This window comes from Branchiostoma belcheri, unplaced genomic scaffold (assembly GCF_001625305.1).
Source record: "Branchiostoma belcheri isolate BF01 breed outbred unplaced genomic scaffold, Haploidv18h27 scaffold9, whole genome shotgun sequence".
NCBI lineage: Eukaryota > Metazoa > Chordata > Leptocardii > Amphioxiformes > Branchiostomatidae > Branchiostoma > Branchiostoma belcheri.
In genome coordinates this window covers 4720290-4747997 of record NW_017804575.1, presented here as the reverse complement: position 1 = coordinate 4747997, position 27708 = coordinate 4720290, and the positions used below count along the sequence as shown (strand labels likewise).

Sequence of the window (27708 nt, the reverse complement as noted above, 5' to 3'; positions counted from 1 at the left end):
CAAGTCCAGTGAACCGGTATGCACCACTATGCTTGTGTCAGTGGGAAAAATTTATCCCAAGGGACCAGGAAAAAGTGGTCAGATTGGCCAGGTGGTCATTTTCTAGAGGTACAGGTTTAACTGTAATTATCATATGGCCAGAAAGCATCGACCAATCAGAAGGCTCCATTTGCCATTGATTGCCAGGCCGTAATCTAAAAAGTGGTTGGTTATTAGAATAACCAACCACTTTTTGGACCGTAACATTATACAGGGGACAGGGCACTAACAGTAGTGTTAAGACTTGTCGCTCCGCTCACTTGGTGGTTTATTTGGTGGTTATTACACCTGACCAGGGATTATCTCACCATATACACCTTGGGGCGGGACATTAACCCTTTATTGTTGGTTCCAGTTGGATCAGGTCCTGACTGCGCAGTGTCTGCAGAGTGAGGTACACGGTGACCCCGCCCACGACGAGCATCTCTTCATCGTCACACACCAGGGTGGGTCAGGTCATCAGCTCCTGTCAATCATGTCTTAACATTCAAGCAATTTGATTGGTCAATCTCCAAAATGAAATCACAAATGTTCTTGGGGGGCAGATCGGTAATCAAAGGTGTGAATGATATGCACTAAAGTTTGCATTGCTGGAAGTATTTCCAGATTACAAGAAAGATTTCTGACAGTATACGTATGTGGTGTTGGAGGTAACAGAAAAATTATGGTAGGCTAAGTGAGTAAGTGTCTTTGTGGAAGATCAGTGTACAAAATACTTTTTTGAACCAGGTTGCCCAGTGGAGAACCTACGGCAAAAATTAGGTTGCCCATCAGAATTTTAGGTTACCCCACCTATAAATTACCACTTTCCTCAAATTAAGTAATGTTACATACATAATTTTGTCTTTGCCAATATTTCTCACAGCCTTTAGTTAACTGATACTAGTAATAGCCATTAATACCTAAAATTAAAAAGCATCTGCCAGATACAGTGGTGCAAGCCAAGTGGGCATGATTTTGGGTGAGGGCATTCTTAAAATTCAGGTACATGTAGCACACTTGGCTACCTAGGTTCAAAAATAGGTTGCCCCAAGTAAAACTTGGTTGCCCGGGGCAACTGGGTAACCAAGTATTTTGCACGCTGAAGATGCTGACTAATGTGGTCTTTTTCAGCTTGTGGGTTGAATTTTGTTCTCTAGAATTTACCAATATTAAGTAAGTTAGGTGATAACAAACTCTGTAAGCCTTTCAAACACAGCTGCAATGTGTAAGGTATTGTGTTTTCTGATGTTGTTCCAGCCTATGAGCTGTGGTTCAAACAGATCCTGTGGGAAATTGACTCCATCAGAAACATCTTCAACAATGTTGTAAGTATTGTACTGTTCCTAACTGTAATCTACAGCACCAATCATACACACAATGAAGTCTTTCTTTTTCCTTCACCATCAATTCAAATCTGTTAGTGTGCAACTAAAGATTGATTTCTTCCTCTTTCAATAATGACTTCTGAAGATCCTATTTATTTCTTCATAAAAACTTTCTAATTATCAACAATCTGACTTAATCAATGGGACATGATTCTTACTTAAGGCCACACCAAGTAAATTTTATGGATGATGTCCTTTGGAGACCCTAAATCTAATGCGAGAGGGCGAAAAAAACAAACAAGAAGGGCCCTAAAAACAAGATGCCTAGATTAGAAATATAGTTACTAAGAGACGACAAATGTTAGGACACAATTGAATGAGGTGACACAGTGTAACAAGCAAGAAGTCTTTTATTCATCATCAAAACAGCAATAAATCAGGTGGAACAGCAGTTGTCGTCCTGTCCTGTTTCTTTCATCACATTTTTGCAGGCCTGTAGAAACAAAGCATAAAATTGCGGCACTGTCGTCACTCTTTGGTCATAGTTACAGGAAGCGGAATTTCTTGTTTTTTTTTCTAGGAACAGGCCAAAATCAATGCGCGCGCGGACATCATCCATAAAATTTACTTGGTGTGACCTAATAAAATAATATGGCTGGTAATAGTTATTGCAATACAATTAAGATCTATTGCATGTTTGTGATCAGTCAAGTTGGAGACAAGGTCTGTCATTGTGATTGGCTCATCCACAATTATGTGGGATAATTTTATTGAGAGTATAACCAATGAGCACTAATTAGAATTTACTGACTGTCTGTGATTGGTCGGTCTGCAATATTGTGTACCTTGAATGAAGGTTTCTGATTGGTCAAATTCATGTAATACATGAGATAGTCTACTCTCCAAGCAGAGGTTTGGGTTTTGGGGGTATTTTTAGCGTGTTTGTAGGCTTTTTTTATCGGGGTTTCTCTTTTGCATTGAATTTTTTTCCCCACCAAACCCAACCTCTGCCGGCACTCACCTCGGGGAGGGGCAAACCTATTCAAAACAGGCGATAGTGCCCCTCCCCGGGAACCATCAAACTGTCATTAGGGATATCCATTTTATTGTGGTGGATTATCACACTTCTAGGCAGTCGGAAAGGCATTCATTGGGCCACACGCCTCCTGCTGACTGTGCCTATTCATGCGTCTGGTTCACACCTCCTTGCAGAACGACTGAAATGTGTTGAAATGATTAGGTTTATAGCCCATTGAAGTTTTCGACTGCCGGCAGAGGTTGGGTTTGGTGGGAAAAAAAATTCAGTGCAAAAGAGAAACCCCGATAAAAAAGCCTAAAAACACGCTAAAAATACCCCCAAAACCCAAACCTCTGCTTGGAGAGTAGGGATAGTCTACATGTACAAGGCCTTTGATTGGTCAGAATGATGAAAAATGACTTCTTATGGCAGGAAACTCTCTTTTCTGGTTTAAAGTTTGTCTCATTTCACACAAAAATAAGCTGTCCTTGTGCACGGTAGCTCTAAAGCTGGAAGAATTTCCCCTAAAATCATGTACTGTAGAGGGCATTTATAACAGTTGTATCAAAGAAAAATATTGTAAAATCCTTCTTTTCCACAAATACTATCATGATAATCGTACTTGTGACATTTAAGTTAAACCAGAAAAGATAATATTATGAAATATACTTAAGTCATAACAAAATCTCAACTTTTGTTTCAGACAAAAGACAGTGGAATGTCTTGAAATCTTATGAAATAACTGAGGGCCTGCAAGGGGGGGGGGTCCCGACAACGCTCTAGAGTGGCTACAACGCATTATGAAGAATTAAAACGCCGAATACACTCTACGCAAAAATATTAGAGCGGTCCGTCTACACTCTACGTAGAATTAAAATGGCCGATTACGCTCTACGGAAAAGGGCTTGCGGGCCCCCAGAACTGTTTGGGAGAGCAAATGTCTCTGACTGCTTTGTCTGAAGTTGAGATTTTGTCATGATTTTATAGTAACAACAAACTCATAAATCTCATAATTCCTGTAATATAATAACTGTGTAATTAAAAGTTAAAGTGCATGATTACTCAAACAGAAGAAATTTTCCAACCAGTGCATGAGGAAAAATCAGAATCATATACCGAATCAGAATCATGTAAACTTGCCACAGAAGTAGCTGTGTGCATGCTGCACTGTCTATATGTCTATTTCAGGGCAAGGGTGCAACACTGGGGGCCACGGTATGTTCCAGTCTGGGTAACAGTCTGCTGCCAAGGATTCAGATGAAATCTTCCATTGTAACCACTCAACCAGTTCTCAAACTGAATGATTTGGCTTGTAGAACACACCAGCATGCCCGTAGCCAGGATTTTGAACGGGGGGGTTCTTCCCACTGCTTTAGGGGACCTCGAGCGCCGTAGGGTCCGGGGGCATGCTCCCACGGGAAATTTTGAAAAATGAACCTTCTAAAATGGCATTTCGTACATTTTTGAGAGGATTTCCGAGAAAAAATCAGAGATAAATTTTTATTCAATGACAAAGGGAACAGTTTTTCTACGATTCCAGTCCATCTTTTCAAGAAACATCTTGGACCTTTACATAAAGTGGACCAAAAAGTGGACCTTAACATAAAAAGTGGACCAAAAAGTGGACCTTTGAGCCTTGTGGGGGGGTTCTTCCAAACCCCCCCTGGCTACGGGCATGACCAGCCTACCAGTATACTGACTGATTTTGAAGTTCATGTATCATTTGTTTCACACTCAGGCCTGACATTAAAACAGTTGACAGAATGTGAAAGAAAATTTTCTTCAAAAACATTTTGAAGTCTAACATTGGTTGTGTGGCTTGTAGAGTGAGTACAGGGGAAGTTTTCATCTGGTTCTGGGGTATCCTTGGTGACCTGTTCTGTATCCATGGCAACTTGTTCTGTATCCATGGTAACCTGTTCTGCACCCGTGGTAATCTGTATCCATGGTGACCTTTTCTGTATAATATGTGTACATTGTAACCTGTTCTGTATCCATGGTAACCTGTGTCCATGGAGACTTGTTCTGTATCCATGGTACCTGTTCTGTATCCATGGTAACCTGTGTCCATGGAGACTTGACCTGTATCCATGGTACCTGTCCTGTATCCATGGTGCCTATTTTGTATCCATGGTGCCTGTTCTGTATCCATGGTACCTGTTCTATATCCATGGTACCATGGTAACCTCTGTCCATGGTTGCTTGTTCTCGTTTCATTTTAAATAATATATGCTGTATCCATGGTACCTGTTCTATATCCATGGTAACCTCTGTCCATGGTTGCTTGTTCTCGTTTCATTTTAAATAATATATGCTGTATCCATGGGTACCTTTATCCATGGTAACCTGTAAACGTGACTTGTTCTGTATCCTGGAAGTTCATCCAGTCTGTTACCTGTGACACTTGAAACATTTAAGTTTTTTAACTATCCCGAAACTTGTCACTTCAGAGACATCATGGATGCAGCATAAAATTGTACACAATACAAATACTAAACTTAAGGAAACATGGAGTTAATCTCATTTACTGAACTCTTGTTTTCTGTGGATGACCTCTACTTGAATATGCTTGCCTTATGTGGCATCCTGGCCTCCCAGCTGCTTAGCCCAAGGATCATATCACAAATATTAATTCTGCTACCGAACATCAACATACATACACAGGGCTCGAAAATCAACATACATACACAGGGCTCGAAATATATTTTTGGGAATAGGTGCACTGGTGCACCTAACCTTAAAAATCAGGTGCACACAATATTTTTGGTGAACCATATAACTTACTTGCACCATACAAAACAAAACCTAATTTCAGATCTTACTTCTCTTCTTCTGAGCTTAAACTTTGAATTTTATTATTTTTCTGACACTTAGATGCCAAGAATACCTTGTATACTATTATACATTTGATGTGAAAAGAATACCTACAAATTTTGAAATATTTGGGTGTACCAGTGCACCCACAGAAAAACATTGGGTGCACAGCTCCAATTTTGGGTGCACTAAGGTGCAGGTGCACACAGTATTTCGAGTCCTGATACATCAAAGTTTAATTTAAAGCAGTGCTATGCCATTTTGCTTCAGTTACTGTTACTGAATTTTGATGGTTTGTTAATTTCTGTAATGTCTCTCCAATCAGTTTTATATACTTTTTTGTAATTAATGCTGCATTGCTGTACATCTTCGCTGCATCTTGAACTGTGTTGCTGCTCTAAGTGTACCTTACTGTCTTTTTTTTAGTGTTGTTGATTTGAGGCCTGTTGAGTTTAAGCAATGTTAAATATCCCTGATATACATGCATGTCTAAGTCTCTAGTATGACTGATTTTGTTTGTCGCAAATCATAGTACCCCAATTCAGCCATACTATGGCTGCAACAGTATTAAATGCAATCTTTTTTAAAACTGAAAAGTCATTCAAAGTTAGGTTGAAATCCTTACCACACTTTCTTCAGTGTAAAGAACAGTGCTCGTCTTTCTATAGCCCTTGGGCCATGCTATGTACTCCAGGCACTTTCTAACTCCGCATATAACTTGTAACATGTAACTTGATACATGAATTAGATTTGGATTTTACTGTAATAAAGCTTTAATCTATTCTTTATCTTTTCTTCAAAGACACTTGATGAGGGGAAGACACTGCTCATCTTGTCTCGTCTTAACAGGGTGAACCAGATTCTCAAGGTAGGTGCAGGAGTCATTTAAGTTTTTTTCCCCCTAAATTTTGGGGATGAATTGTGCAGTTCTAATTGTGAACTCCCTATATATTTTCTGCATTTTCATTCACACATGTGTACACTGACTGATGCATTTCTGTACCTTTTTTTTTTCTTCCAGCTGCTTGTGGACCAGGTGATGATACTGGAAACCATGACTCCACTTGACTTCGCTGACTTCAGGTGAGACAAAACTGGCTTTACTTTTGGATATACTGAAACTGATGTTTATTTATTTATTTATTATATATAAGTTTTACCACATACAATATGCACTGTGGATGGCATGGTGAAACAGGTGTTTCTGACATGAAACACCTTTTCAAAGCCGCCATACCAATAAAATGACAAAACAATAGAAAAAGTAATCAAATCACATAATACAATTTGAGAAACAAATGAATAAACTACAAGGCAAGTCAACTTATTAACATTGTGAGAGCTATTGATTCGAGACAACAAATAACGACAGTTGTATAGCCAGCAGTGATATCACAGTTAGCGCCTTTCTTGTTGCCAGACAAGTAGCGCAACCACAAGATAACTGCCACGTACAGGGTTGCTCTAAACTGTAGGTTTGACGAAATCTGTTGTACATAAATGAGGAGAGTTTCCTTTTAAAGGCGACCACATCAGTTAGGATGGAAGCCCTAATTCCTAACCCTCTAGTATCTGCATCAAGCTTGTTCCAAATCGTTGTAACACGACCGTCGTGGTACATGTATAAATGAAGATGCAAAAGAGGATGATTTTATTCTTGATATTTGTATTCTGTTGCCCAGTCCTGGGCTCCCTTGGAAACCAGCCCTATTTGACTAAAAGGACTACCCATATGCAGCTAAGATTGATAAATAAAGATCAGATAGATAGATAGATTAATGAATAATTGTGAAATGATTGTTTTTTTTTATGTAGAGGTTACCTGGCCCCAGCCTCAGGTTTCCAGAGTCTTCAGTTCCGACTCTTGGAGAATAAACTGGGACTCAAGCAGGTGAGATACATTTAGTTCACAGGGGTCAAAATACCCCTCTGTGTGCAACTTGGTGCAAGTAAATTTGGTGTCGTGCAACTAATTTTTTGCCGGGATGCACGGCGGTGCAAGTTTGTTTTATCCACTGTTGCAACCTGTAGAAATACCCAATAAAGAACTCGAAAGGGAAAAAATTTCAACAAAACCAGAATCCATGAAGTTTTTCTTATTTTTGTAATTAACAGAAGGTTACTATATATCTATGTCGCTTTAGTAGGGTAGTAGTATAAGCAAATATTGGATGCTATTTAAGTTACTACATGTACTTTTGGTTGCATACCTATTATTTTTTGGGGGTGCAACTATTTTTCTTCTGGTGCAAGTATTTTTTTTTCATCTTCACCAGTGCAAGTTGACCCCAAAATCTATTTCGAACCCCTGAGTTCTCTTCACTTCAAAAGTTCAAAGAATTTTCACATACATGTATGTATATGTACCTCCAAATTTCTTCACTTTAAATTAAATAAAGCTTTCTTGATCTTTCCCTTTCTTTACTCAGTTACAGGTTACAGTTTTTGTCTGTTTCAGTGGACCCAAGTCCACACACATAAATGCCAGTTTCTGTTAAACTGGTGTCACACTGATGACGACTTTGATTGGCGAAATTTGTTGATATCAGAAGGTCATCAGATTTTAAAATTGTCAACAGTGTGTATTTGAGTAAAAAAAATAAATTTCACAATTAGGCCACACCAATTTAATTTCTTGGTTAACGGATTCGCCCGCTTCATTTTTTTCTGATTTGCAAATAAAAATAAAAATTCAGAATCAACTGCATAATGCTCATATTTTGCCCTGAACAGTTGGAAACAGTCCTTTTCATCCTGGTTGTTACAGTTATTCCATCTTTCAATGCAGTGGTATCATTAAAAGTTCAAAATTCATTGTTTAAATTTTGAACCAGCCTGGTGTGTTGACTCCATGGCTCGTATCGTACTATTTTGGGCCATAATACAATGCCTAGGCCTGTTTTTATTTTTATTTTTTTTCGCCCGCCCGCTCCGTTATTTTTCTAGAAAAATCGATCTGTTCAAGAAATTAAATTGGTGTGGCCTAAGTGTACGTTTTATACTTTCATGTAAACATACGACACTGCAAACAATGTACTCCTAACTCTAACCATGCTGTGCCCCCCTCCCCCCAGGAGCACAGAGTTCGTTATAACCAGAAGCACTATGCGGAGGTGTTTAAGACCCATCCTCACTATGTCCAGATGTTGGAAGACTCAGAGAATGAGGATTCTCTCATGTCCCTAGTAGAGGTAAGAGTCAAAAAGACATTGATATTAATTATAATTACTTAATATACAGGAGTTTTCTTTTACACGACCAAGATAGTTTACCTTGCTGACATTTTGGTGTCTATCAGACACTTTCCTCAGAGCTTCTGCAGTGTTCGAAATACCTGTCTGCAGTCTGCAATCTGCAGATAGATTTTCAAGATTGCAGAAGAAAAATTTATACAATCTGCAATTTTGCAGAAGGAAAAATATTCTCCAGATTCAATAGTTTTCAATTTAGCAAAGTAGCACTCTCAGGTCCTATCAAGGACAGACAACACTTGAGCTCCTGTTCTGAAACAACAGGAGCTTCTTCACTAATTTGCATCATCCGTGTCTTGACTTGTCTATCTTTTGTTTCCCTTTGGACTTCCAAAAATTTGTCTTCACTAATTTGCATATCAATCAATACTTTTTGCTTATAAACCTGCAGTTCTCCTTCAGTCTCTTAGTGTCACTGATGAAAGGTAGTAGTCTGACCGTTTTAGGTAGCACCAAAATTATATACAGCTACTTGAGTAACTGTTTTTTTTTGTCTTTTATTAATATGTTTCAGTATGTTTTTGCAGAAAGTTTTCCAAATTGCAGAACAAAATTTTGACTCTTCTGCAATATTGCAGAGCACTGAAAAAAAGTATTTCGACCACTGTTCTGACAGGAGTTCTGCTACGCACTGCTATATGTAGCCGATGTACATGTAGGTGGCACTTTTGCTGCCAGAACATGATCCCATCAGAAATGTCTGAAAAGTCAGCAAGGTAAAGTATCTTGGTTGTGTAAAAGAAAACTCTGGTATACATGTATCAACCTGATGAAACTATTTTCCAAAGATAATCATCACTGATAGAGTCCAATTACTGTGAATTTTTAAAAGTTTGTGGGACCTTAACTTTCTAGCATAGTGAAAAAATCAGCAGCTTACATCTTGGATTTTTCTTACTCCTCAGAGATGGCTAGAGAGAACGCCTGGCCTGGAGGAGGACGGCTTCAACTTCTGGGGCAAGTTCAAGGCCAGTGTCATGGACATGCTGGCAGACGAACTTCAGGAGGCAGATGTAAGTTCAAACGGCAGAGGTTATATTTTTTACTTCTTAGGCCACACCAATTTAATTTCTTGGTTTACGGATTTTTCTAGAAAAATAATGGAGCGGGCGGGCGAAAAAAATAAAAACAGGCCTAGGCATCAAAATGGTACAATAGGAGCCATGAAGTCAACATACCAGGCTGGTTCAAAATTTAAACAATGAATTTTGAACTTTGAAATATGGAATGACTGCAAGAAGTAGTAAGAAAAGGACTGTTTTCAACTGTTCAGGGCAAAATATGAGCATTTTGCAGTTGTTTCTGAATTGTTATTTTTATTTGCAAATCAGAAAAAAATGAAGCGGCGAATCCGTTAACCAAGAAATTAAATTGGTGTGGCCTTAGGAGCACATCGTCAGAACGTACTGCACCTGCACAAACCCATAATGTATTGTGCACTGCACTTCGGCAGAACGTCTCATATAAGGTCGTATTTGCGCATATAAGGTTAACATCCCGTCTGTAGTTTCCAAATGTTATGTCGGAAAAGATATCCTCTGCAACAGGTGTAATTCTGATGCAACGGTGACCAAACTTTCTACAAAAATCGCGAAAAATCAGGGTATTGCGCAGGCACAGTACGTTGCTCTTCTAAGGGTCAAACTAGGCTGCAGACTAAGATGAAACATGTAATTTTGTTGGGCAAAAAATCAATGACAGGATGCTTATTTTTTGCTTTGAAAAATGTTGGAGACAAGAAAATGAATTAGTGTCACCCCATGCAAACTGACAGTTAACCAAATGCATTTCCTGTTAACTCTTAACAACTGCATTTTGATATTCTCTTACTAACCATGACTTGCAAAAAGAATTACCATTAACAGGTGGTTGGATCTACAATGTATGTTAAACTGCACTACCATGTAGGACCACTAGGTGTCTCTCTTAACACATGCATGTGTCTGCAGAGTGAAGAGGACCCTATTTTCAAAGAAGACAAGATGACTCAGTACAAAAAGCAGAAGGTGACAAAGCTTTACAGTTTTACTTAGAATAAAGAACCTATTGACTAATATTGAAAAAAAAAAAATTCAGTGAGACGTTTCTTCACAATTTAGAAACTAAAGTCAACTTTTTCTGTAGAGCTTTTAGGACAGTATTGAAAGTAAAGTACATGTGGCAAATTTCAATGTAGATTACAATGAGCATTTTTGGAATAGGGATTCATATCCAGATGTTGAGAGCTTTAGAATAAAAAATATGACAGTTGTTCTTTGAATGCCTAGAATATATATATATTGTTGTTATACTGCAGGATGCCTTTGAGTCCATCTTTGATGAGGACAAACACAACATTTTGGTGGCACGAGGTAAGTTTTAGAGGTTACACTACTTCTAGACGTAGGGGTCTCTTTAAGACAATGGGTAGAGGTCATTCTGTGTAGGGTTTGAGTTTGAGTTTATTCCGATTCAGAATTATTGATGAGGCAATTTACATTGTCCTTACTTTCATATGTTGCACAAAACTTTATCATCATACACAGGAAGTACAATGTATGTGCCAAAGACTGTGAAAACTGATTGGGAAGAGCAATAATTATAGCTTGCTAGCTTATGGGAACATTATCATTGATACATTTGTACAATTATGCTTTCATAATAAATATTAGTGTTTGTTCTTCAGATGTGAGTGCAATGACAAGTCATGTTTTTTGATCCTGTAGGAGACAGGAAGTTTACCCACAAGGCCTTGCAGGGAGCCATGATGATTTCCTTGTACAGGTGCAGCTGACTTTTTATTTGAAAGTTGTTTTTTCCACCATAATGAAATAATCAATTTAAAAAGGCATTGATAAGATTTTTGTATGGTAAACAGTCAAAATGAATTTAAAATCACTGTTTGCTCCTTCCAGGCTTTCGAAATGCAGTAGCCTTGAAAAACAAAGGGTGAAAAAATACAGGACAGTAAAGAAATGAATAGTGGCCTAGAATAGAATTTTACACAGCAGAATTTGTTTAAAACCTGTATCTAGAGCTGTGTACCGGTACGCAGTACCGATACTGTACCGGAAAAATTGATTAGGTACAGGTCCAAAATACCTAATCCCTCAGTACCGGTACTGTACCTAAACAATTTCACACCAATTTTATGCCTATTTGTGACCTCAAATGTGTAAATAGCTGGTTAACAATGGGTCCCTGTGTAAGGACAGTGTGTTCATGAAAACAATAACACCTTAGTTTTGCCTATATTTTATCTGAGCATTCGCCATAAACAAAGAATAAACCTTAACTATCAAGTTTGTTTGTTTTTTTTTGTTATTGAAGGAGTTCAGAAGAGCATATAAATTGGTCGAATTGTTCAGGTACAGGTTCAGGTCCGGACCTGTACCTAAACCTGTGTACCTGTACCTGTACCTAAAATTTGTTTAGGTACACAGCTCTACCTGTATCTGTAATAGTTTGTTGTTGTTCCTGTCTGTATCTACAGAGATGAGCCTCGGTTTCATCAGCCCTTCCAGCTGCTCACCCAACTCATGGACATCGACTCCCTCCTCACCAAGTGGAGATGTGAGTTTGTTTGTTTGTTTGTTTCGTTACTTGTTTGTTTGTCTAAATGTCCTGGAAGAGGGAGGCAGAGCACAAGTTTGAAAGATCACGAGAAACATCAATTTGAAGCAAATTGACACTATTTCCTGCATTTTAATGGATACATTTCGTGAAGTTTTTGAAATGACACTGATTTATTTCCACCCGTGTTCTGCACTAGATGATTGGGCCCATATTCCTGTATCTTGTAAAGTAGCAAGTATTTTTTTGCAACTTTGTATTTCTTGCAATTTGAAAAAAAGGCACTTTTCAGACTGCAAATTGCAGGTTGCAGTTGTGTGTTTTTAGCCATGTATCCTGTCCGTAAATTAACTGTCAAAACTCTGTAAAAATTCCTTTGCAGAGGATAGTTTGTACAAATGTACATGTACAACATACATGTAGGTAGCACGTCGGCAGAACGTACTGCACCTGCGCGTAATCTGTAATGTATTGTACATAGCACTTCGGTAGAATGTCTCATTTAAGGTCATATTCGCGCATATAAGGTTAACATCTCGTCTGTAGGTTCCAAATGTTATGTCGGAAAAGATATCCTCTACAACAGGCAAAATTCTAATGCAACGTTGACCAGAAATCCACCGAAATGCGTAAAAATACAGGGTTCTGTGCAGGCGCAGTACGTTCTGCCGACGTGCTCATGTCGGTCATCTGTACATTGATGAAGGTTCGATATCGAGGTTACAATAGGTAATTCAGTAAAACTGGATAGATTACAGAGATGACTTAGGGAATTACAGAGTAATCTCCGTAATTCATCCAGTAGTAGAGTTTGAAATACCTTGGATTATAGTTCATTTGTAGCTCAACTTACTCAAGAATTTTTAGGTCACATACCTTTAAATAGCCTCAAGCAAAACGCGTCAACTGGCACAGCATACCGGTAGTAGTAATCTCTTTATGTTCAAGTCACTTGTTACATTGTGACGGATGAGTACAAGTATTTTGGCTTTAAGTTCACATTTCAATTTTATTTTCACTATTAATGCAGCTGCTACAAATATTTTGGCATTGAATATTATGTGTACAATGTTGCAGAATTGTAATGAGTTTTTTGAATGCTGAAGGGTAGTTACATGCATGCTTCCTGATCATTGGAGATGGTCTAATTGGATCAGCCAGTTGAGAGAACCAGATTGTCCTGTGGAAATTTCCATCATGCACTGCTTGAGTGTACAAAACGTAACGACATACAATGTAAGAGTCGACTTTGATGGACAAAAGCCAAAAATGTTATCAAGACCAGAATGTCTTGAACACCTGGATGTCTGAAGTGTTTGAGTTGGAAAAGTTAAAAGAAATGTCAAACTGCTAGTATTTCTTTTGTTAATATTCACAGTGCCATAGCGTCCTAGAGTCTTACCAGGTGAGGCATGCCTTCTTTGCATGCCTCAGGTGTGACTTATAAAAGCCCCCAATTCTCATCATTGTTTTTACAAAAAAACTTTTTTGCACACTTGTAGGGCTATTTATTGACAAGGATCAGTTGCAGATATGGGCAAGAGCCTGACTTCAAGTGTGAAAAGTCTCTGATATCTTAATTCTGTGTTTTAAATGATGTTCATCCCCATAGTATTACTGGTCGGTCCCCAGGGAGAACAAAAGGTCTGGTTTCTTAACCTGGTTATTACTGGGTTGGAAAAGCTATGCATGGGGGTTTTAAAGGTAACTTAGTTGTAAGGAAATATTTTTAGAATATGTCATGATTTGTTCCCCCCAAAAGGCGAATAGCAAAACATATGAAATGGAATAGCAAAACATATGAAATGGGATAATTGGAGAGAATAACATAAATTTGTGTAATTATTGTTGAAATTCCCCTCCAGACCCTCTGGACAATGGAAATTTCCATCACGCTTTCACCTTGCTGTCCATAAATCTGGGTTGAAACAATTAGCATACCATCAGACAACTTACCTTTCATTTTTTTTCACATTTTGCCTAATAGTTTTTGTCAATGAAAGTTACTTGAACTTTAAGCAATTTTTTAAAGTCTTTTTTTTTTTTATTACAGGGAAAATGTAGTTACAGTTCAGCATGGGGATAAATTGTGTCTGGAATCAAAGTCCAAAGAATTTACAATATGTGTTTATGCAACTTTTGAGAGGAGTCTAGACAAAAAAGGATTATTAAGAATACTTACATGTACATGCATTAAAATATTATATTATAAACATGTCTAGACATTATTAATTCAAAATCATAATTATCACTGTCTTTAAGCCATTTGTGGTTACAAAATGTAAGTGTGATGAAAGGTTATGTTGACTGTCCTGGTCTAGAAACACGTTTGCCCTTACGTGACCCGCTGTACTTTGTATGTCCAAAGTTGATAAAGAACATCTTTAGAAAGCCTTGTGTTCCAGGTCTCTTTTTTTCTGAATTATGATCAGCTAAAACCTGTATTGACTGTTTGTAATGTTTCATCAGATATACATGTACATGTAGGATACGGTGTGAGGATATTGTATTTTCTAACTTTCCTGATCCTTCACTAGTGATGCATACCGGTTCACTGGACTTGGATCCGGACTTGTAAGAATGTTTAGGTTCAAGTAAAAAAAAAACCTAAAAGTCAAGAACCGAGTCCGGACTTATTACCATAAAAGACCATTTCACATACCCCTTTTCTTTCCAAACCACCTAAAACCTTCCGTAGATTGCAAAATCTTTGCTGCAAAACGAAGAAAACATTGCATCGTCAAGTGTCGGCCTCCATGTTATGTGGCCAAAGTTTCACCCAGACAACATTGCAAGGTTGCCAACATGCAATTTTGTATATGCCATGGGTTTAGGTCCGGACTTACAAGTCCGGAACTGAACCTAAACCTCTGGACATGAATCCGGACCTGAACCTAAAATTGGGTTTAGGTATGCATCACTATCCTTAACAGGTAATCTTCTCAGATAAAGTTAAGTAGAACAGTCCGAAAATGTTTCAAAAGAATCATTAGTTAAATTTTGTTGCTTGTAACTGTAAAGAAAGAATTCTACCATCTCTGAGTGTTCTGTAATATTATGTTGAATCATTCTGCAACTCACCACCCCCCCTTCTGTTGCTACCTCAGATAATCATGTGACCATGGTGCAGAGGATGCTGGGTAGTAAGGTGGGGACAGGCGGGTCCTCTGGTTACCACTACCTCCGCTCCACTGTTAGGTAAGTTCTCATCCATGGAAATGCTACATCATCATTAATATGATAAATTATGAAAATTTAATAAAGAAGGAGAAATTTGAATCACTGCACTTTTGATACTTTTCTACATCTTTAAACTTAGATATATGTTTATTCAATGATCAAACATGTGAAATATAAACTCTATCTCAATGGACTTGAATAGCCAGATGTAAATACATATCGGTAATGACGTGTGACAAGAACCCTCATATTATAGAAGAAGTGGGTAAATTCGTCTTCCACTGTCTCAAAACAATAGCCTGGAATCCATCCGTGAACGCTTTATCTCCGCTCCGTTCCTCCGCTCTGCAGATGGATTCCAGGCTATCAAAACAAGAAGTCAAACCCAGAGAAACTAATACCACGTATGTTGTAGAATGTAGTATAATGTGAGAAGTACTGTCATGTAGTCTCTTATTAGCCTGGTGACCAAACCTATTTTAGGCCATACCAATTTAATTTGTTGGTTCTCGGATTTTTCAGAAAAAATATGAAGCGACAGGGCGAAAAAAAATAAAAATAAAAACAGGTCTAGGCATCCTATTATAGCCCCAAATGCTATGATAGGAGCCACGAAGTCAACACAAAAGGCTTGGGTAATATTTAATCAAGGAATTTTGAACTTTAAATCAAACCACTGCATTGATAGATAAAAAAACTGTATCAACTAGGAAGAAAAGGACTTTCCTCAACTGTTGGGGGCAAAATATGAGCATATTTGAGTTGATACAGAACCAGAATCTTTTTTTTTTTTTTTGCAAATCAGAAAAAAATGAAGAGGCGAATCCGAGAACCAACAAATTAAATTGGTGTGGCCTTAGCTCCATGCAGAGTCCTACATCCTCTCCGCAGAGAGGATATAGGACACAGGAGCTAAACTAGGTTTTGTATAACCTGGTAAGTCTCCTGTATCATTGTATTTCCTTTTTGATACATGTTGTTTGTACGCAGTTAGCCCACGGGCATGTACATGTTTTTGCAATAAACTTTCATAGATTACCTATTGTTTATACATTGTATTTGCGCCCCTACAGTGACAGGTACAAGGTATTCCTGGACCTGTTCAACCTCTCCACGTTCCTGATCCCACGTGACCGCATCCCGCCGCTGACACAGTCCATGCACCGCAAACTCTCCGTCTTCGATCGCAGCACCGACTCTGGCATCAGCATGGATGACCTGCGCGACCTCTCCAACTAAACAATGCATCTTACAACTAACACATACAAGTCTGTTTTCCTGGTCCTGGACTTCACCACATTTCACGACATGGCAGGGAAAGAAGGAGAAATACAAGGGAAAACAATTCTTTACATTGATATAACTATAGTAGGAAGTGACAACTGTTAATTGCACAATGCAAACTGTTGATTTTCAAGATAAAAAGAAGCGTTTATGCCCCACATTCCAATGCTGGAGCAGGAAAGCTTGACATACCTACCAAAACACTGGAATAAAGTTCATACTGTCAATATGGCATGGCTTTGTACAGGTGTTAATTGAGTTAAAGCAATCAAATCCGAACAGCCAATCAGCAAGGAGAATGGAGGAAAGCTGCATGCCTATTGGTTGCCTTCTCTACATGCCATTCTGATGACTCATGCACTATAGTGGTGAAGTCATAAAAATAGGAAACTTTGAGGTTAAGATCAAAGATGAGTTAATGTCACGTAAACTAGACCAAGATATACTTCTTATCAAGACCACTATTGTAGGATGAAAACTATGAAACACTATCTCCCGGTCATTTTGTTTTACACAAGAAGTTGAATACATTTTATCACACTACCCAGCAATATTCACAGAGTACAAATGCTTCCCCAGCTTCCTGTCATACAAATGCATTACTTACACATAATACACATAACACACTTTTGGCCATAACTCTTGAACTAGAACACATTTTAGAAAATTGTTCTAATTGAGAAAAATTAGGCAAGACTTTGTTCTGTTGAATACTGCCGGTATTAGCCACCAGAACACTATTATAGGGGTCTCTAAACTTGTTATGCTGTGATTGGATCTGGCATTTTCTTGTGTTTTTGATACAGATAGACTATAATTTACTGATTTTCTCTGCACAGCAAGCCGTATCTACACTAAGTTACTCAGGAGAAGAAAGTACCTCAGTGCTCAAAGGGTAATATTGGATTGCTCTTAGAGCAGATTCAAGCTAGCCTCTACCAGGCTTCAGAGGTGGATGGAAAGGTAGAAATTGGTCAAATTGACGGATAACGTGAAAAGAGAATTTGGCTATAGCAGTACAGTTTGTGGCGCTGAGCCAATTTCTACTCATTCCAGCCGCCTCAGAATCCTGGCAAAGAACAGATTTATTCCAGTTTTTTCAAGAAAGTTTGCTTTAGATTGACATGACTTGCTCTATATCTATTGAACATATAGCATCTGTGTCCATAATATCACCAGGGTCCATAATATCGCCACCTTGAGAAATAGTGTGCTTAAAGATATTTTTACTGCAACATACTTTTGGTATGCACTCCTATACACCTCAAATTTACATACCTAGGGTATGTTGCAGTAAAAATATCTTTAAGCACACTATTTCTCAAGGTGGCGATATTATGGACCCTGGTGATATTATGGACACAGATGTTAGGTCTAGACGTATTCACAGCTGTACTTACACCCAAGGAAATCAAATTGTGTCGCCTCTCCAGCATGTGTGCACTGTTGGGGTAGCCTGGGTACCATCCAGATTTTCGCTACGCAACACGATTTTTTGAGCGTTGCGTAGCAAAAATCCAGATGGTGCCTAGGCTACTGTTGGGGCATTGGTGTGATTTTTTTTAGTACTGCTATATCATTAGGAAAGTTGCTGCTAGTCAATGTTTTGTTGAATTTCTAGAAATTATATATTTTATTTTATGTGCTGTGTTCTGACTTTAAGACATGACACAATCAACAGATTGTTGCGTAATGATGCAAAGCATACATTACTAGTATGTAGAACTCAAAAATATCTTTGAAAAAAATATGATAGATTTTCTGCATTTTTCTAACAATATTTGGACAAATATTACTTCAATATCTTCTGGAATGAAAATTTTAAATAACAATTGTCATCTGATGCAAAGAGTACATGTAATATCATCATAATTTTCGATCTTTTAGTAATTTTCCTCTCTATATGAATTCAAATCCCTAACAGAAATTTGCCAGCATAAAACATAAAAAAATGGTGAGAAATTTAGACCAAAGAATTATCCTTTCTAGATACTAGTGTAAGGTAATTGCTTATGTAAGTTGCTTTTGTAGGAAAGCCATATCGACCAATATTGAGAAGTCAAAGTTGTTTGTTTATGTGTGTTTTTGTATTATCACAATGTGTTAGAACCCTCCCTCAAAAAAAAAAAGCCATTTTCCATGTATTTTATTTTTCTGCATTATGGTTAAACATTTGTACAGATTACTTTTAGAAATTATTGATTTTGTCACATTTGATGAAGACTTTGTGATATACTGAAACTAGCTCCTACTTATTGGTAGGGTCGTAGAAGGGCAAATGTGTCTACTTTTTATGCACATTAAATGCAATAAGGCCACACCGATTTGATTTTATGGATGACATCCGTGCGCGCATTGATTTTCGCCCGATCTCAAAAAAAAAAAAAAAGAATCACGTATTCCGAGGCTCTGGCCTGGCTTTAGGCCTTGGTAGTGCATGGTGGTGATAACTCTGGTTGACGGCAGCCAGGCTACCGAAGCTCCAAGACTCAAGAACTCAGTACATACGTACAGCAGTGTCGATTCATATATTCCGCAAAAATCCAGCATGTGTCGGCCTGTCGTATACGTCGCTATGTAATACGCCAAATTCACAATACCAGGTTTGTATTCCTGTGGTTTTGTAGCATTTTTATTTTTGGCCGGATTTTTATTTTTTTTCGCCCGCGCGCACTAGTTTGGGGGTCTTCAGAGGATGTCATCCATAAAATTAAACCGGTGTGGCCTAATAGAATAGGAAAAAAAACAACACAATAACTGATATAGACTCCAAGCAGATAAATAAGGGCAACAAAGAGATGCAACATAGCAATAATGACATAGAAATATGATATGTCTATTTTGATGTAACATTATAATAGAAGGCATATGTCTATGTATATATTTGTTGGTGTGTTGACCAAGCTTAAAAACTTCAACAATATATTACAGATTCAGAACCTATTTTGGAGTGAGATTGGTAATTTGTGATTTGAAGTGATTTAATGCAGTATTATTAATAAACTAATAAAGCAGAAAAAACAGTCGTTATGTGTCACATGACTTTAGTCTTGTTTTGCGGGTCTGCATTGGCCACGTGAATTCAATTTCATGGTTTTCAAACTTTTGGAGGAAAATACTGGATCTGGTTGGGAGGGCAAACTGAAAGGCAAATACTACCATTGTGGGAAGTGAATTATTTCGGAAACAGACGATTTTCCTAACGCAGGTTTTAGAAAATTTAATTACACAGTTTAAAATGGTTTAATAGGGTTGTTGACTCAGAATCTGAAGGTTCTGGGTTCGAATCCCTGGCAGGCCCCACTGTTGTGTCCTAAATGAGAAATGCACCTTACGTCCATTTCTTCAATCACAGACAACTCAGGTGGAAATTAGCCTGTGTTAGCTCTCGGCCGGAGGTTAATGACCCTCACATTTTGGGGGGCGGTAACTTCGGGACGGCCGGCCGCCAGGAGCGCGATTAGTCAGGCTAAGGTGGAAATAAGTTAATAGGACATTTGGACAAATGTTGGATGGGACGTCAAGCAGAAGATCCCACCTTTGATGAGACTCAAAAAATTGTCAAAATGATGAGTAGGGGTTCTGGAGTCATATGCCAGTGTGAGTGGTTCAAACCTAAAGTTTGTCTGGTCTCCGAGGTTTAAAAAAAGTAATCTCCAAGCAGATCTTTTGGTGGGGGTAAGGCAGTATCAAATTGGCCAGTCTGTAACTTGGGTGTGGAAATGGTTACAGACTGGCCAATTTGATACTGTCTTACCCCCACCAAAAGATCTGCTTGGAGATTTAAAAAAAAGTTGATACTGATAGATAATGCACCTGTTACTAATATGTCAATCCTTCCTCTAACGTGGTAAGTCTTAATATAATAATAAATATAATAAAATATAGAGTTAACTAGCCCCCAGAGAAGTCTAAAGTTTGATGAGATTTTCAAGAAATGTCAATGGTTGTCAGGAAAACGTACAATGTATTTTTACTCCCGTTTGAGATATCAAGTTACAACTGACCTATATTTTTCACACCCCCTCCAATTTATACTTTCAGAGGTTATTCAACAAAATTAAAGGTAGTAGAATTAAATATAGTATATTTTGTATCGAGATTTGCCCTATAACCTCCTTGGATTTGTTATGTTTGCTGTTGTGTTATACATGCAGGCCCAATATCCGTATTACTCTTTCATCACCTAGGTTTACCCCCGTCGCTGATTGGTCTGGAAATGGTACAGTCCAGTGGTGTGATTGCCCCGCGACCACATAGCGTATGTCAAATAAGCCTAATAAGTCCCTTTAAAAACGACCTCAAAACGTAATTTCTTCAAATTATCAAAAGAAAATAATAGTCTAATTTAGGATTTGACATTGTAGCGGAGTGCAATACATTTTATGTAATGTTCTGATGTGGAGACCACGAGATGATTATTTGTAGCGGGTAGGGGGTCTTGGCCCCCTTCTGTTGAATGGGCGTGGAATTTTCCGTGCATTGCCTAGTACAGCGTGGGGACCAGCCGGCTAGCGTGCCGGGGGAAGGAAGTGTTCGTAGCCCTGCCAAGACGCCTTGGAGAGAATCTATGATTGTCCGGACGATCTACGAGGAGGGAATAAGGAGCAATGAGTGTGGAGATCTCTCTCGTGTCTGAGTTGTCATTCTTGAGGCGACTGCAGGTGAGTTTGACAAGCGGGACGTCTGTAGCCGGGATACCGGCTGTGGGGCTGAGTCATACACCATGCTTGGCAGGCTCCAAGTAGATGTGTGGCTGCAATTTGTTCTGCACGTTTAAAAAAAATGCCATTTGAAAGGCACGTAAAATGCTGAAAAATAAATGGAAGCCATACCGCTGTGTGACATGGCACGCAGCAGGTAGACTTCTTTTTTTAGACATATTAAATGCCTTTGAGGCACACTCGTGTCCGGGATCCTGACCACGTTGTACAAACGGTCAAACGCCCCCTTTTTTTTGACGGATGTACACCAGATATGAATCCTTATTCTCTGGTATCATTGCTGTTACAGTTTTCTCTCGGTGTTCCGTACCATTGATGCTAGAACCAATGAAAATACAAAAGGTAGATGCATTCGGCATAATAATTTGTGTGATATTCCCTCCCTAAACGCCGTGGCACCGCATGTATAATACATTTATGCATGAGTGAGCCTAAAATATTTCTGATGGTTTGTGCGTAATTTTTTTTGTGTGTGTGAAGAAATACCAAACGGATCACCGATGGAATTCTTTTCGTTCAATAAACATGATCCTGAATAGTTTTTGCTGAATATTCATCAGTCTTTAAAGTGGTCTCTAACAGTCACAAATGGTATGTACAACGGTAGTAATGGATAGACAACTGGAGGCGACTATCATGCTTGAATTTACAGCTGTTTCCGAAAGAATTATGGACTGTTATTTTCCAGGGGTGGCCCACATGACTTTTGGGCGGGGGATACGGGATTTCTAGGGAAAAATTTTGTGGTAAAATTTAATGACAAGAGAGAAATTATGTCCTTTAACTCCATGGAGTCCGTTCTAGGCGGCGTCCGTCTTTCCGTCATGCCGGACAAAAATTCTACGCATCCCGTCTTCTCTGACAGAAAAAATAGGCTTGAAAATGTATAGATAGAGATGTCACTATTAAAGATTAATCTATTATCATAATGCAGGAAATAGTGTTTTTTTTTACACGGTTAAGATTTCAAAATGTGCCCGGAGCTGAGAGCATGTCCCCAGACCCTCATTAACCTGGTGTCCAGTCTATCCGGTAGTCGGGTCGCGGGGCAGGCTGTCCGAGTTCGGGGCTCTATTACTAGTTTTCCCGGCCCGCCCAGTACAACAGGCCGCCCGGCAGGTGTGTTACGCTAATATTATTAGATTGGAGTTAATTAGTCCCACCACGATCGTGGTGGGCCTTATCAATTCCTGCCGTGAAAAAAATCCCAGAGGAACCTAGCTCAGACGGGCGGGGAAGAGCCTCGGCAGCCGCGAAGTAAACCCACCCAACCACGACATACATGTACCAGGTTATATTAGACCCTCAAGATGTGGGCACCTGTAGATGTGGCGCCACAACGCGACATGATGATGATGTTACGACAAGCAAAATTTACAGACAGAAAAAAATCAGGCAGGCTAGAACATGATCAAAGACATAATATAATGTCCTTGCTATATGATTTAAAGTATTGAACGGTCAATTGATCAAAAGACCTCTCTTCCCTTTGCAAAGATTTTCAAACCACAGCTGAACTATCTGTGGTGTATTTGCATGCTCCTTGGAGTGTCCCAAGATTTTCCCCGCTCTGTCCTGTACATTGTGAGGTATAATCTCTGAGGATTGATCTGTTTACTGTTTTGTGATCGACTGATCTGCCTCATTGTGGGACCCCACATCCTGGTTCAATCACCCTAGAACCTAGTACTAGAAGTGCTTTCTTTGGACTCTACCAAGTCCAGCAGAGGGGGTGGACAGGTTCTAGTCCACACAAATTTGCTTATGCAGTACACAATTTGGGATTATGTAACAGTTCTTACCTTTGTGATCAGGTGAGGCATTACCTAACACCAAAATGGACTTTAGACCAGAAAAAACTGGTCATCATCAGTTTGTACTTTGGTGTGTAGTTTGGCATTTTGTTGGTCTGCTTCTAAAGAGATTGATCATTTAGACTCAGTTTACAGGTGAAAGTTAAAACCGTTAATTTTTTTTTTTTTTTTTTGATTTGAAAGAAAATTTAGCTCCAAAAATTATCATGATAAAGTTATTAATCCCTCAAAAGAATTTATGTAAACATATTACTAAGTACGTCTTCATAATCTTGTAATATTTGGGCACTAGCCTAAGGCAGGCCTCCACCTTGGCTTGGAAGAAAAAAATCTCATTAAGTAAAGGCTAAAGAGTGTTTTTTTTTTCTCTTCCAGGTCTACTTCTACTTCTTCCTGCCGTGGCGCGAGCTGTCCCGTCTGTGGGGGGCCATCCAGAGCCGCGTCCTCCCCGCCTGGCTACGTGGACCAATCGTGCGCCTGTACTGCTGGCTCTTCGGCGCCAATCTTAAAGAAGCCTTGGTGTCAGACCCTTCTCAGTACACATGTATACAAGACTTCTTCACAAGGCAACTCAGACCCAATGCCAGGTCTTTAGACCCTGTTCACAGAATAGTAAGTACAATCTGGTCATTCTGGTGGTTTTGCAGTATTCAGTGTTTAAAGACAGACTCTTAGACCGTCTTTGATTTTCTGCACATGTTCCTCCACACATGTAGATCTAGCTCTAGATAAATTAGATGTGGGTCAACTATGCTGTGTCTACGCAGACAAAGATAGCATTGTCGTTATACACCCGAGGCAGTTTACGTACATTGTAGTATTGGCATCATCAATCAAAAATACAACAAAAAAGGACCTTTTCACGCCGGTAGCTTAGCCTGCGTTACACAAGCTCTCGGCCGGAGGTTACTGACCCCCACCCCACTTGGGGGGCGGCAACTTCAGGGCGATTAGTCAGGCTAGCCGGTAGCTCAGACCCTTACAATCAATTTAGCCCCGGGCTGCAATTAGAAAGTGGTTGGCCCACCTAATGGCACTCAGACAGTGACAATTATTGTGTTATTTAGGGATGGGTACCTGTTCGGCTGCTTAGAATAACTTCTGAGAAGCTAAGCCCAAAAAACTTTTGTGATCGCAGTCTTTTTTTTTTTGACTGACATAGCAAAACGCAGGTCAACTTGCCCAAGGGACATGTACACCTCTGTAAACCAGCCGACCAAAATGACAGCTTTTTCTCAGTCTTTTTTTTTTCCCATAGACGTAAGCATTAGAAAAGACTTTCATAAGCCAACCACTTGTCTAAGGCAACCGCAACTAGAACTATTTTTAGGATCGCACATGGCCCAATCTCTGCCTATGACGACAGCGTCATTTTCAAGCATGTGACAGAGAACTTTTTTAATGATATTAACTAGCAACAAATCTTGATGGAATTGCCCAGTGACGATAAATTGCTCTGAGCCACTCTCTTTCACATGTATAGGTTAGTATTGAGAATTTAACCTTCATTCAGGCTTTAACGGTTGTAAATGCTAACTTAAAAAGCTGATGGTGTTCTATCTTCTCCCTACAGGTGAGCCCCTACAGTTAGTATTGAGAATTTAACCTTCATTCAGGCTTTAACAGTTGTAAATGCTAACTGAAAAAGCTGATGGTGTTCCATTTTCTCCCTACAGGTGAGCCCTGCGGACGGGACGGTGGTGCATTTTGGCCGCGTGACCAACAGCCAACTGGAACAGGTCAAGGGCGTGACCTACTCCCTCGAGAGGTTCCTGGGCCGCAGTAACAACAACTGGGGATTGGCTAAAGGTTATGAGGTCAGAGGTCAACTGAAATCTTCTTTTTAGATAAAAATCTCTCTACAGTAGATGGTAAAATTCTGTAAACACCAAAAGAAAAGAAAATACAGGTACTGAACTGGGACAATAAAGGCTCAAACATGCACTAAAAGTTCAAAATGGTTGCAATATAGGCCTTGGGACACGTCCAACTTAGCAGAAGGTTTGGGAAATACATGCTTGAAGGCCAAGGTAACTTATAAATCAGGCTGTCAGGAATGATTCTCTAATTTTCCCTTCCCTGACACATAATTTTGTCCCTTCAGGAAGAAGTTGGAATAGATGACTACCAGAACATGATCCTGGAGCATCCTGATGTCAACAGCTTGTTTCACATCACCATCTACCTGGCACCTGGCGACTACCACCGCTTTCACTCACCTGCAGACTGGGAGGTCCTGCACAGAAGGCACTTCCCAGGTCAGAGGGCATATTACTGTTAACCTTTGACACTCCGGCCAGGTCAGGGGACATAACTGTTAACCTTTGACACTCCCCAGATCAGGGGGCATAACTGTCAACCTTTGACACTCCTCAGGTCAGGGGGCATAACTGTTAACCTTTGACATTCTCCAGGTCAGGGGCATAACTTAACCTTTGACACTCCTCAGGTCAGGGGGCATAACTGTTAACCTTTGACATTCTCCAGGTCAGAGGCATAACTTAACCTTTGACACTCCTCAGGTCAGGGGGCATAACTGTTAACCTTTGACACTCCCTAGGTCAGAGGGCATATTACTGTTAATCTTTGACATTTCCCAGGTCAGAGGGTAAAACAGCTAACCTTTGACACTCCCTAGGTTAGAGGATATAACAATTAACCTTTGACACTTCAGTACAACACCTTTGACACTTTCTAGGTCAGAGGGGAAAATAATTCAAACTCAAGTCAGGGGACACTTTCAGCAGGACTAACAAACTTATTCCTTTGATATTTCATAAAACTATAAATCTTCAAAGTTTAAGTTTCTTTTCCAACCCCCATTTTGTGTGACATGGACTAATCAAACTGTTTAAAGTTAAAACGTTTGGTCCAACACAAAAAATTCTCTCACCTAGAGCTTTCGACCAGTCACTCTGGTCTTCCTCAGTAGACTGACCCAGTGAAGCTTGTCACGTGGCTCCTTTGAAGTGTGTTGGACCAAAAGTTTTAACTTTAAACATGTAACTACCAACACAGATGAACTTTCATGATAGACTTATCAAACTGTTATCGGTTGTACAAATCTAGGTGCCCTGGTGACAGTGAACCCCTGGATCCTCAGCTGTGTGAATAACGTCTTCAATCTGAACGAGCGAGTTGTCCTGTCCGGTCGCTGGTCCGAGGGCTTCTTCTCCATGAGTCCCGTCGGAGCCACTAATGTCGGCTCTATCAAGATCTATTTCGACACGGTAAGGCAGTTGCTTGAAAAAAAAAGGCGATGAAATCCTCTTGCCAGTGTCAGACACTGTGTTGGCAGGGAAATTTTTACACTTTTGTTTTGTGATACACTAAATTGCATGGTCAGCTTGCAAGTGTTCAACATTTCAATGTAGGATTATCACAATTATCATTGTAAATTAGCTTTACTTTGATACATAATACAATTGATAAGTAATTAGGAGATATAATTGATCAGTTTCCTAACTTTTTGTGTGGAGAGTGTAGATAACAGTAGCCTGACTAATCACGCTCCTGGCGGCCGGCCGCCCCGAAGTTGCCACCCCCTACTCTCCAAGCAGAGGTTGAATGGGAAGATTGTGACCTTTTTCTATTTTCTATTCTATTTTCTATTTTTTTCTGACAGCCGGCCCATCCAACGGTGGCCGGTTGGATACTGTCGGCCGGCTGGATATTGTGAGTGTCCGCGTGTTGGATACTATCTTTTTTGGCCACCAAAAGATCTGCTTGGAGATTACCACCCCCCAAAAAGGGGTCATTAACCTCCGGCCGAGAGCTTGTGTAACACAGGCTATAGATAACAGGTGGTTGTCTAGTAAATATTGTATCTTCTCTGTATAATGTATCAGTGTTATTTTTATGTGTTCCATGACCCCTCCAGGCCCTGTACACAAACAACCCTGCAGAGAACCACGTCAACGGAGACTTCTTCGACCACATCTTCCTGGACCACCTGGGGAGGGGGGTGGAGCTCCACAAGGGCGACCAGTACGGCGAATTCAACCTCGGATCCACCATCGTGCTCGTCTTTGAGGCCCCGAAAAGTTTCGTGTTCAACGTGCACCACGGACAGAAGATCCGGGTGGGACAGAGCGTCGGCTGCTTCAACCCGCGACACAAGTGTGGCGTAGAGATGGAGAAGGGTACTCAGGGGTCCTCCAAAGCTGCTCTCAACGCTTATGCGTTCTAAAGGGTCAGAAGGGGTTTTTGTGAATCTGGAAATCAATTATCACATACAGTATAGCCTTACTGTTTGAAAAGGACCAACAAACCTCCAAGATACACTTTGCAAAATGTCTTGGAATTAAATCAAGAGACTTTATATTTGGAGAGTCATTGTTCAAATTCCAAAGACTACATCCCAATGGCTTTGTACTTTGCCAAATCCTTCTGTATGACATAAATGAAGTACTGATACACCCCACCCTTTTGCTTTACTAGTCCAGATTTACCCCCTTTTGAGCCTTAGGCCACACCAATTTAATTTCTTGGTTAACGGATTTTTCTACAAAAATAATGGAGCGGGCGAGCGAAAAAAAAATAAAAATAAAAACAGGCCTAGGCATCATAGTATGGCCCAAAATGGTACGATAGGAGCCATGAAGTCAACACACCAGGCTGGTTCAAAATTTAAACAATGAATTTTGAACTTTTAATGATACCATTGCATTGAAAGATGGAATAACTGTAACAACTAGGATGAAAAGGACTGTTTTCAACTGTTCA

The 27708-nt window shown here is 39.5% G+C and overlaps 2 protein-coding genes across 2 annotated transcripts; both read left to right on the top strand.

Moving 5' to 3' along the window:
• Positions 1-18: 18 nt before the first annotated feature.
• Positions 19-16444, top strand: LOC109487656 (tryptophan 2,3-dioxygenase-like). The gene is made up of 15 exons (XM_019791660.1): positions 19-36; positions 395-485; positions 1279-1346; positions 3553-3579; positions 5981-6046; positions 6200-6261; positions 6994-7069; positions 8253-8369; positions 9335-9442; positions 10379-10435; positions 10726-10780; positions 11135-11192; positions 11902-11981; positions 15089-15179; positions 16235-16444. The coding sequence occupies exons 1-15, from the start codon at positions 19-21 to the stop codon at positions 16398-16400; spliced, it is 1140 nt and encodes a 379-aa protein (XP_019647219.1). The 3' UTR covers positions 16401-16444.
• Positions 16445-20912: 4468 nt separating this feature from the next.
• On the top strand, positions 20913-27444 carry LOC109487722 (phosphatidylserine decarboxylase proenzyme, mitochondrial-like). Its single transcript, XM_019791775.1, has 6 exons — positions 20913-21109; positions 23359-23595; positions 24660-24800; positions 25088-25241; positions 26053-26213; positions 26864-27444. The coding sequence occupies exons 1-6, from the start codon at positions 21056-21058 to the stop codon at positions 27170-27172; spliced, it is 1056 nt and encodes a 351-aa protein (XP_019647334.1). The 5' UTR covers positions 20913-21055; the 3' UTR covers positions 27173-27444.
• Positions 27445-27708: the final 264 nt, after the last annotated feature.

What these genes read in the sequence shown, in the direction of transcription:
- LOC109487656 (XM_019791660.1), top strand. An exon ending in CTTCATCGTCACACACCAGG is followed by an intron (nt 486 to 1,278) that starts GTGGGTCAGGTC and finishes ATGTTGTTCCAG; the next exon opens with CCTATGAGCTGTGGTTCAAA. An exon ending in TACCTCCGCTCCACTGTTAG is followed by an intron (nt 15,180 to 16,234) that starts GTAAGTTCTCAT and finishes GCGCCCCTACAG; the next exon opens with TGACAGGTACAAGGTATTCC.
- LOC109487722 (XM_019791775.1), top strand. Translation starts at nt 21,056, where the DNA reads ATGAGTGTGGAGATCTCTCTCGTGTCTGAGTTGTCATTCTTGAGGCGA. An exon ending in CATTCTTGAGGCGACTGCAG is followed by an intron (nt 21,110 to 23,358) that starts GTGAGTTTGACA and finishes TTTCTCTTCCAG; the next exon opens with GTCTACTTCTACTTCTTCCT. An exon ending in TAGACCCTGTTCACAGAATA is followed by an intron (nt 23,596 to 24,659) that starts GTAAGTACAATC and finishes TTCTCCCTACAG; the next exon opens with GTGAGCCCTGCGGACGGGAC.